The 11,303-nt window shown below is 50.6% G+C and overlaps 2 protein-coding genes across 2 annotated transcripts in view; both read right to left on the bottom strand.

Moving 5' to 3' along the window:
- SAR1A (secretion associated Ras related GTPase 1A) overlaps positions 1–103 on the bottom strand; it is a 5,039-nt gene extending 4,936 nt beyond the window's left edge. The window contains exon 1 of the mRNA XM_017832704.1: positions 80–103. The gene's annotated coding sequence lies outside the window, so the exon portion shown is untranslated. The remainder of the gene's footprint in view (positions 1–79) is intronic.
- A 516-nt stretch (positions 104–619) lies between these two features.
- Positions 620–11,146, bottom strand: PPA1 (pyrophosphatase (inorganic) 1). The gene is made up of 11 exons (XM_017832721.1): positions 11,046–11,146; positions 10,793–10,857; positions 7,792–7,845; positions 7,236–7,355; positions 5,481–5,567; positions 5,070–5,196; positions 4,457–4,584; positions 2,910–2,995; positions 2,613–2,682; positions 1,497–1,536; positions 620–955 (listed from the first exon to the last, which is right to left on the bottom strand). The coding sequence occupies exons 1-11, from the start codon at positions 11,128–11,130 to the stop codon at positions 924–926; spliced, it is 894 nt and encodes a 297-aa protein (XP_017688210.1). The 5' UTR covers positions 11,131–11,146; the 3' UTR covers positions 620–923.
- Between the last annotated feature and the right edge of the window lie 157 nt (positions 11,147–11,303).

Below are 11,303 nucleotides of genomic sequence, written 5' to 3'. Positions count from 1 at the left end.
CCCCCACCGCCCCGCCGGGCCCTCTCGCCGCGCTCGGCCGGCCCCCACCGCCCCTTCGCCGCTCCCCGCCGCCGCTCACCCCCGGCTGCCCCCGGGCCCCCGCCGCCACCCAGCCCCGTCCGCGGCCGCCGCCAGCGCCCGACGGAAACGCGTCAGCGCCGACCCGCCCGCTTCCGGCCCCGCTGGCTCCGCGCGCAGGGGCTGCGGCGGCACCGGGGCCGCGGGTTCGAGACCCGCCCGAGATCCGGGGAATGAGGGTTCGAGACCTCCCCACCCTCTTCGAGGGACGCGCTACTGCGATACCTCATAAACACTCTCCCCACCCAGTCACAACCCCCAGAGGTGTCAGGACGAGAGGACGTGGTCTTGAGGTTTTAGGTCAGACACCGGGAAGAATTTTTTTCACAGAAAGAGCGATTTTAAACACTGGGAGGGGCTGCCTGGGGAGGTGGCGGAGTCACCGTCCCTGGAGGTGTCCACGGGAACAACCGGACGTGGCACTCAGTGCTCCGGTCTAGTTGATGAGCAGTCAAAGGTTGGGCTCGAGTTCTCTTCCAACCCAAATGGTTTTGTGACCCCTTGGCCCCAGGGAGGGGAAGGAGAGGGAACGCCACAGCAGTCGGATTCAGTAGTTTTTATTTCTAGCATCCATACACGTACCAGGTGAACTACCTCCCGTCACGATTCAGAGCACAGCACACGACCACGCGCAAGTAGGGTGTTTTGATTTTATAAATTATGTCTTCTGGCCTCCACTGGACCCCAGCGCAGCCGGCACATCACTGCTAGGTATGTAATTCTAATCAGCAAAGTTACAGGCAAGGTCTCCTTGTTGACACTGAAGCTATTTTTTCTGGGCTACTCCTGCATGTGGCGATTCCCCAGCGGGAAGGACACGGCTGTCTCGCCACCATCCTTGGGACTTAGTTTTTCTCGTAGTAGAACCATTTGTCAACTGTGTGGGGCGGAAAAAAAAGGAGGGGGTTAGTCCTCTGTGAGCCACCCGGTTATTAAGGAGTCACATGGCACTGTGTGTGTGTCACCCCCAGCTCAGGGGCCTCCTCCTGCTCCTGCCAACAGCTCCACAGCACAGCAAACAGGTTCCTGCACAGCCCTGTTTACATGGATTTGTCTTCCCCAAGGAGTCACCCTGATTCAGGCTGCCATTAAGAGCATCCATTACTCAGTTCAGGCAAGGACAGCAAGCCCCACTGGCTCAGCTGACCCAGGGAGGCAGAGCCATATTACCTGGGACTCCCAAGACATCCATTTTCCCACAGGTTTATTCCCCAGGAATGGATTGGAAGTGACAGCCTAGCTCCTCTTCCTGCCATGCAGCAGTGGGCTCTCAACACCCTCCTTAACTTGGCCCTTGGGCCTTGCCCTGGCTACAGCAACGTCCAGATTTCACTTGAGACCCTCATTTTGCTATTGATAATTCCTCTGAGGAAGCCCCCATTCTCCACTGGGATGTAAAGTTGGGTTTTGAGACTCACCTTCGGGTGGGATCGGGTTGGCAGCTTTACATGGTGGTGCCTGAAACAAGAAAGGTGTTATCAGAGAGTAGCTGCTGACCAAGGCTGTCATTACACCACGTAGGGCTGCACAAATCTTCCCTGAGCACCATTTAAGATCCTGTGGCAGCCAGTGCTGATCAGCTGTGAGGGAATAACTGAGCAGCATCCTGCCATCCCCACAGCCTCCCCATTCCAGAGATGCCCCACATGCCAGAGGTGCTCTGCTCCAAGCACAGGCTGCAGTGCCATCTGCTTCCCACCACGAGCTGGTACCACTCCAACATCTACACAGCTGCGAGCAGCTGCTTTTTTTATAAACCTACAATGTGATGGAGGAATAGAAGCACAAAGCACTGGGAAAACTCCTCTGAAGAGCTTTTAACAACCAAAACCAGAGAAGGATCCCTGGGTGGTGACACTCCCTCCACAGGGGCTGTGCTTCCAAAACCACACAAATTAATCAGGATGCCACCAGAGGATACCAGCACTTTAAAACCAAAGGTGATGGTTTTAAAAGTCTCTCTGAGGCTACAGAGAGCCTCAGGTTTCCAGTAATGTTTCCATACACTGAGGCAAGATTTGCACTTTGATTTTCCTGTCCCATTCCTCTAACCCCTTTCGGGTTGCCAACAGCACTTTACAAGCCTAGAGAGATGTGATTAATTCCCGAAGCTGGACAGGAGTACTACACAGGGAACACCAAGCTTTTCATTCCAAAGGATGCAAAGTCCCTGGCTGCAAGGCTTTAGGGAATCACACTCTCTTTTCTCAAAGAGGGACCCGTTCTGTGAAGCTCTTGGAAGGCCAAATATTTAACCACTCTCTGAAAAGCTGACAGCCAAGCTTTGGTTCAGAAGTTTAGTCCTTCACACAAACTCCGTTTGGGATTCCATCTTCCAGATGACTAAGGGCAAGGAGAAGCCTCTGGAGGAACGCCTGGCTTGCTCCACCATCCATCCTGTTTGATCAGACACAGGTGCTGTGTTAGGTCACCTAAAAAATTCTGAGCATGCAATGTGCCATTCACACAGAGAGGGCAGTTTATACAAATTATATCACTTTTCCTGATGTTTGGGCGCTCAAATTTGTACTTACTGCATCCACAGTAGCTTTTGCACAGTCTTGGCCACAGCAGAAGGGGCTGTCAGACACCGTCAGGTTTGTGCTAGAAGAGAGAGGGACCCTTGTGAGAATATGCAAGCCCGGTCCCTCCCCCGGGAGTACTGAATAATGGAATATTAAGGATTATTGTTAAAGCTGCCAAGCTGAGGGGGAAGCCCTGGGGAGACAGCCAGCAGCTAACAGAGGGCATGGCACCACTCAGGAAAGGGAGTTCCAGGGTTATTTGTCCAGGGAAAAGGAAGGTGCACAGTACTGTGAGCATGAACCTACCAGTTGATCTCCCCCCCGTCAGTTTTCTTTGCTATTAAAGCTTTCCAGTGTTCATGAGTGCTCTTGATGACATTCACAGCAAAATCCTAAGGGTGGAGATGAGAACAAACACCACATTACGTGGCAGCACTAGACCATTTCCTCCAGACTGTCAGTCACATGGAACAGTATTTATAGGCTGATTGTAGATAGTTCTAACCGTGGAAGAGGCTGAAAGAAACCTCCTCTGTCACTGGGCTGTTCAGGAAGAGCAGCAACCTCCCAGTGCACAACAGCTGAAACAACCGGGATTTTACAAGGAGAATTGTTTTGCTTTTGAGATGGGAGGATACACCAAGGTCACTGAGCAAGCTGGAGGCCAAGAGAAACTGAACACAGATATTCCAGTCTCGGGCCAGTGCTGCTCCATCATAAAAGCACCTCCACCCCGCTGCTCCTCCCACTCGGTCAGTCTCCAGCAGTTGCTGATCCAGGCCTATCCAGGAGCTCTCCTCCACTCCAGGCAAATAATTCAGGCCAACAGGAAGAGACACACAGCTAATCAAGCTCTGCAATTATTTAAAAATGAATTTGTTTCCAAGCATATCAGCTTCTTTCCTTAAGAATGAGCAGTATATGCTCAAGCATTAACCTGTCAGCTAGAGAAGCACACACAGTTCTTTGTTAGTGTGAACACCAGCAATAAATATCCTGGTTTGATACCCTACAGAGCCAAATAAAACACTGCAGAACATGTGGGAGGTTCTTTATCCCGATTTTCCAGTTGCCTTGATTCTGGTTTCACCCATCCTGAGGGGCAGTGAGATGTCCCAGCCCAACCAACCTAGTGCTGTGCTACAGCCGAAAGGGACAAGTCCTTTGTGACTTCTATTTTCCTTTCCAGACAGTGCTTTGGAGGAATTCCCCTCCTCTGCACCAAGTCTGTCTGGAGCTCTGGGAGTTGAGTTACCTCACTAACCCCCTCAAGGCACACCAGGACAGGCAGAAGGCAGGGCACAGAAGCAGGATTTCACCCACTCAGGAGCAGCAGATGATCTGATCCAACCCAGGGAACACTGCTGCCAAGGCAGAGCCTCACTCAAAGGGTGTGAGGGAACACTTCACGCCTGAAGGAAGAAGTGTTTTAACTCCTGAGTTAAGTTTAACTTGCACCAGGTTGCAGTGGAACAAAGCCAATGAGCAAGGGAAGCAAAGGGTGATTGATGTCAAGCTGCCTTTGCTCCAGAGCAGGAGCAAATAAACCCAGTATTTTCCACCCTGGTTCTGACACGGAGGCTCCCAGCCCTGAGGTGATTCCACATGAATGACATCTAGAAGAAAAACTCATAATATCCAACAGCACCAGGGCAATAACCACATGCTTTTTCTCCAAGTATTCTTGCAAGCTGGAAACAAGCAAGAGTGGTAGACTGGAAAAACAGCAGGATGACTGAAGTCAGCTATCAGCAGCTCTGTAAAAATCCATTCTCTCACCCACTGCTCACTCGTGTCCCCACACACCCCCAGCTCAGTGTGGACAGCCTTGGCACAAAGACAGCTGATCCTACCTTGTCTTTAAATTCCTCATTAAAAGCAAACTGGTTTTCTGGCTTTCCATCAGGTACTTTGTATCTTCTGAACCAGTCCACGGTAGCTTCTAAGTATCCAGGCTTCATCCTTCTGACATCATTGATATCTAGGCGGGGAGAAGAGGTTTGTTAGCCAGAAGCAGTAACAGCATTTACTCAGCTCTATCCAGTTGCTCTGAGCTGTCCCACTTTCAGCCTCTCCTCAAGCAGCCTTAGCAACATTTCAGACAGATTGCCCTTAAGACACAGTGAGTGTCTGCACAGGGAAGTCAGTGTTTCATCCTCACAGTCCTGATTGCCCCCAGGAGCCTGGACACATTTAGCTGTGATTAGAGACACTGAGGACAGGCTGGACAGCCACACTCTGCTTCAAAATGCCACGCTGTGCAGGGGACTGACAAGGTGTGACAAACAGCAGTCAAATGTTTTGCTGTAGGCCTGAAAACATTGTGTTCTGCTGTCCTTCCAGCTTCACACCTGATTAATACCGTGGCACAGAAGGAGCAAGCTTGTGTCCTGGCTTGGAAGTCTCCTGCAGGCTCTCTTGGGAGAAAGGGAAGCATTAATCCTGCTCCTCCCTCCTGTAACTCACCATTATAGCTGTCTGCTTCTGGGTCTTCCACGTTGATAGCAATTATCTTCCAGTCTGTCTCTCCCTCATCAATCAGTGCCAGTGTGCCCAGCACCTTCACTCTGATGACTTCTCCCCGGGAGCAGACCTGCAAGGACAAAGACCTTGGTGTCCTTGCTGATGCATCCAAGGAATGCACGACAAGAGACTGTACAAGAGCTCAGCAAGCAGTCAGGTACCACGAAATTAGGTCTCGCTTATCAGCAGCTCATAAGCCTTGGCTCATCTCAACAACAATCTTCAGAGGCAGTGGAGGGAAACACCACATCCTTAAGGTGGAGGAGGTAGGAAATAAATAATGTCTCTGGCTAATTGACTTTAGAGACATTAATTACAGGTTTCAGAAGACAGTTACCCTCTAGAATGCATTACCTTGCTTCCAATTTCGCACACATCGATTGGATCGTTATCTCCACAGCAGCCAGTATTTTCATCCTTGTGACCTGGGTCTTCCCAAGTCTGAAAAAAACCAACACCCAACACCAAAGTCAACCACACCTGCAAACAAGAACTCCAAAAAAAAAAGCAGGTTTGTTTCAGGCATGCAGTGCCTGGAAGATACAGATGATGGCCCACTTCACACTCGCTTTCAGGACTGGTGCTTGGGCTACTTTTTCACTTGTGCCTGCTAAGTTTGAATCCCAGTTAAAAGGTCTTATCTTGCCAAGGGTTAGCTGCTCCCTCCTACCAACAAACCTTTCAACAAAGCTTTTTTCAACAACTTTCCAGACTTCCTCCTCTGTTCCACAGCTGCCTAAAGGTGAAGTTCACATCTATAAAGAACACTCATTGATTTGGCTGCCTGCCTGTTCCTCTCCCTATTCATTTCTTAACAGAAGTTTCCTGAGCTCCAGATAGCAGTCCAGCAGAGATGGAAGACAGACAGGGTGTATTGTTTCCTTTTAATTAAACAATTAAAATGATAAGAATGCAGAGCCCCACACCCTGTGCTACCCAGTGTCCCATCTCACCCACAGTGGTGAGTGTAAACTGAAAGACAGGACTGCAGAAGGCATTTGACTCCAAAAACAACAGCTTCTGATCAGGAGCAAAAGAACTCCATGCCCACTGGCATCATAAGGGGCATCTACCTCTAAGGTGGTTGAGATATAAAAAGAAGGAATATCATTCCCAAATCTCTGCATACCAAGACAGGACTAGTATAGTGAAGACCTCGTGATGGATCCAGAGTGTTCAGGAAGGTGTAGTGACACCTGGGTGGTGCTGAAGGACCGTTCACAATCGCTACCACACTCCTCTACAAGGAAGTGTTAAGCTCCTGATGCATAAACAACTTTGATCCACTAACACATGACAGAGTAAAGGCTTCAAAAGATGCAACTCTGCACAAAGAAATGGGCTCCAGAATCCATCTGAGCAGAAAACAACTCGAGTTTGAGAGCCTGTGTTAAGTCACGTAGGGACAACGCTCAGCATGCACTGCTATCAAGACTAGAATTACCACATTCAGAGTGTTTCCCTGGGATCTCACACTGACAGTTTATTTCTCTGAAGGAAACCCCAGCCTTGGAGAACATCAGGGGCAAACAGCCTTCCTCCAAGTCCCCCTTTATCTAGCAGTCCCCAGCCAGTTAAGAGCATGTGTCCAGATGCCCCTATCTGTTGGTCCTGCCTTGCCAGTTGGCTTCTGAGAAAGCACATCTGTGCAGTGGTGGGTGTTGGCAAGAAGAATCTTCCTTAAAGATTCAGCCTAAATCCTGTACCACTAGGATAAAACTTTAGCTCTCTGTGCTTCACCAGGCAGGAACTGAAGGCCCTGCATTGCCAGATGCACGGTGACAGCTTCCTTCATCCAAGGACCTGCCAGCTACTGTCCAGCCAAGGAGAGGAGCAGCACAGCAGGTACCTCACTATCAGCAGCTGCTCATCCTCTGACAGCTTGTTTATAACATCAGCTAGAAGCCTAATTGTTGGGATTTCTGCTTAGAAAGACCCCTGTTTTCCTGACAGGTTTTCTCAATTAGCAGGATTAGATATCCAGCTGCAAATGCCACGTTCCAGGTCAGACTCTTTGCTGAGCTTTTCGCTCATTAATACAGTGGCAATAACAGGCATCCTCCCCCCTCCCCACCAGAATGGATGAGCCACTGGGACGGATCACAGTACCTGTGGGATAGCACCGTAATTCCAGATGTAGCCCTTGTGGGGAAACACGTTGGCTACGTAGCGCAGTTTTCCTTTCTTCACATCTTGCTTAATTGGGTTTAAGGGTTCCTTTGTTGCAATCTGAAAGAAAAGTTACATAAATCCCTCTGCTTTGCTCTCTATGGAAAAAACAAGTGATTTTTTTTTTTAATGGAACTGACAAGCCAAGAGACCAGGAGCTGACCCTGAAGCCAACAGCAGATACTGGACAGCTCTGTTTTCCTGTTGCATTGCCATCTCCTGGGATATAGTTTTCAGCAGACTCCCAAGCATCAGAATCACATGGGGTTAAGAGCCATAAAATGCTGCTTTAATCAGAAGCCACAGAAGAATACCCAGGCAAACTTCTGCAATCTCAGCTTCCATGCCAGACCTCTAGCATTGAACAAGTACTGACAGGAGAAGTTAGAAACCACTCTGATTCTGGAGGTGGGATTGAGAAGAAGAGAATCAGCAGAGCCAAAGATTAAGACTTAGTCAGCTCAAGCCCCTTTGCTAGGAACTGTAATATAGTTACCTCCATTTTAGCATTTGTCCATCGAGGTACTTCCACAACCATGTTGAACACATTCTGAAGAAAGCAAAACATCAATGAGTGGGAAGGAAGACCACACTTTAAACTAGGAAACACATGCCAGCCAGCTCCCATGAAACCCTAAGATTTTTTTCTGTGGGTTTTTTTTTTTTTGATGCAGCTGATGAAACTCCCATAGCCCAGTCAGTCACATGTCATCACTTAAAGCTGAATCCCAGAAAAGACCCCAGCAAAGGCCAGATTGAGGTTACCCACACATTCTGCAGGTTACCCCCACATTCTCCATCAGTTGCCACCTACAAACATCCCCATCACATTCCTAGGACACAGAACAGCAGGTTAAATGAACTGAAGACAGCTGCATACAAACTATCCTGGACGTAACAAAATGAGGTTTGGGGCATATTTATTAAATACAAAGTGCTTAATGTTCCAGCAAGGGCTGCTCTGGCCATCTAGAAAAGATAAGACTAACAGGAACAAGCCACCAACTTAATAATGTGGGTATCTATGTTCTGCCCTGAATGACTGAGGACATCGCTCCCAAATATCTGTCATGATGTAGGGAAGGATGCCCTCTCTCCAAGCTGACACTCCTATAAAAGAAGACCTCGTTAGTGGCATGGTGTGAGGATAAAGGTGGGGGAGGAGAAATGCAGAACCACATCTTGCAGTATTTAGTTTACAGGTGATGCTTGAAAACATCTCCTGTTGATCCCGTTGGGCTGAGGCCTCTTGAGAGCTCAGTGTCAGTCTCCTCATCCAGAAAAGCTTTTCCACACTTGAACCTCAACATCTGCTGCTTGAAGAGATTATGGCTTTTCAATAAAAAGTCAAACCTTGCTCCCTAGCCTGGACAAGGTTTCTAATCCCCACCTTAAGCTGTATTAGCACAGCAAAGTCCCTCGAACGTGTATTGCACCATTATTAGACTGATACTGTGCAACAAGCACTGCTACATCACTGACTTTGCTCACACCCTGCCCTAGCAGAGGTTTATTACCCCTCTTAATTGCAGGGGTCACTGCTCATTTGCGTTTTGCATGTAAAAAGGTACACCCTATTTTTATTCCTAACTGGAGGAGAGGAATGAGGCACTGGGATCAGGCTGGGCAGGGTGCTCACAGCTCTGCAGGCAGGGAAAGGTGACTTGGAGCAGGATCTCTGTAAGGCTTGGAGTTCCCCCACTGTCAGATCTGCCTTGGCCTAAGACACTCAGTGAGCAGCCCAAGGTCGTTCCAAGGCATTCAGGTACAGATAAGACCAACACAATCCAGCCCCAGACCGGAAAAAAACACCCTGCAATCCTCTCAGTGTCTTAGGAGTCTAAGGATAAAGATCAAGGAGCCCAGACAGAGTGAGACAACCTTTTGCTCCGAGCTGGGCTCTGTAACAGAGCTGGCAACCCACCTGCTCAGTAATGAGTTAAACCTCAGTGCAGAGGCACTCGAGCCACAGAGGGAGGCCTGGTGTGATCAGCACCATTGTGTAACTTTGGGGACTGAGACCTTCAGTGCCTGGGACTCTTTTCTCTGAATGACTTGGCACGGAGGTGCTGGCAGCAGCCCTGTGTGCCTCAGGTAAACACTAGTAGCTTGGTTTCCCCTGTTAAGCATTACCAGTCCATGGAAATTCTCCCCACCCCTGTGCTCACTCCCCTGCTCCTTCCTCCCCTGGTCTGCAAGCATCTGCAAAGCAGGATTATCCGGATTTGCCTTGTCTGGGGTTACTTTTCAGACACCTGCACTGAAAACTGCTTCCCCACTCGGCCATAGGAACTGCTTCACCTCTGTCCTTGATGACTACAATCCATCATTTCCCTTCTGAGCAGGCAAAAGCCACCTCAGGCTTCCTGGAGCACCCCAGGTAGCGCCATCACCTCCACCTCAGTAGCTCAATCCGCTGCTTTTTTTAGACGTTCATCTCTCAACTCAGAATATTCTTTTCCTTTCCCAGAACCACTCTACACCTCCGAATTACATCTCTGTCTAATGAACATTAGCTCATCCACTGCATTTCTCAAGCTGCACAGCTTTTTAGTACATATTAGAGGAAGAGATGAGCTACAACAGCACAGAACACAGTCAGAGAGCTCAAGGTGCCAGTGAATATCCAGTCAGTGAAAAATGAATCACAACCATTTTGGCTTCCTGGAGCTGGGGCTTTTTTGGTTCAGAACAGCCTAATTTGACTCACAGCTGGCTGCTGAAAGGATGTGAAAGCCCTGCAGCACCGCATGGGGCAGGTTCTGAGAGGCACAAGGTCCTAGGAGATGCTAAAGCAGGAATTCAACATCCTTACCCTCTGTTCAGTGTTGGATTGCACTGCAGGCATAAAGTGGCTGCACTGCAGTCAAACCCCAAGCCTGAAATATGCAGCACCCATAGGAGTGGATGTAGATATTACAGCTGAACAGAAAACCGCTTTTTTTAACCCAAAACCCCTTTATGGGTAAGCTCAAGCCAACCACTCACATCTCAGATGCAAAAATGAGAATGAGATCACCCATTCTCTTCTCCTGGGTCACTCCACCCGAGGCCAGGACAGCAAGAAACCCACTCCCTGCACAGTCAGGTGATGCCTCCCTCAGGTGCTCCTGCAGTGTGGGGAGCTGGGAGCCTCCCCCGGGTGTTCCACCCCTGATCCCTGGGTGTTTCAGGACCCCCTGGATGTTTTGGGATCCACTGATCCCCAGGTATTTCAGGACCCCCAGTTCCCTGGGTGTTTCAGGACCCCCGGATACTTCAGACCCCCAGTTCCCCGGGTGTTTCAGGACCCCCTGGATGTTCCAGGACCCCCTGATCTCTTGAGTGTTTCAGGACCCCCTGATCTCCTGGGTTTTTCAGGATCCCCCAAACTCTGAGTTTTTCAGGACCCCCGATCCCTGGGTATTTCATGACCCACCGATCCCTTGGGTGTTTCAGGACTCCCTGGATGTTCCAGGACCTCCAGATCCCCCTGGTGTTTCAGGATCCCCTCTTACCTTCCCGGCGTCCGCGTAGATGGGGATATCGTGGAAGGGGGAGATGTATCGCCCGGCGGCATCCTCTGCAAGGCAAAGGGAGAAACGGGGGGGGGCGAGTGAGATGCTGAAGGACACGCGGGCAGGACCCACGCGGGCGCGCAGGGGAGCGACGCGGGCGCGCAGGGGAGCGACGCGGGTGAGGGAGAAGCATGCCCGGCAGGCTTCCCCGCGGCCCGCCGGGGGCTGTGGCGCCGTGTCCGGCGGCACTCACTGAAGAAGAGCCGGTACTCGGCGCTGTGGGGCGCGGCGCGCTCTTCCACGCTGAACCCCGACATCGCTGCCGCCACTCCGCGCATGCGCCGCGCCGCGCCCCCCCGACCGCGCACTGCGCAGGCGCCGCAGAGAGACCGGGACCGCCCTGCGCCACGCGGCGGGAATGGGGTGGGATGGGACAGGGACGGGGATGGAATGGGACAGGGACAGGGACAGGGACAGGGACAGGGACAGGGATGGGCTGGGATGGGACGGG

Source organism: Lepidothrix coronata, unplaced genomic scaffold (genome assembly GCF_001604755.1).
Source record: "Lepidothrix coronata isolate B3197 unplaced genomic scaffold, Lepidothrix_coronata-1.0 Scaffold204, whole genome shotgun sequence".
NCBI lineage: Eukaryota > Metazoa > Chordata > Aves > Passeriformes > Pipridae > Lepidothrix > Lepidothrix coronata.
This window is presented reverse-complemented; position numbering and strand designations above follow the sequence as displayed.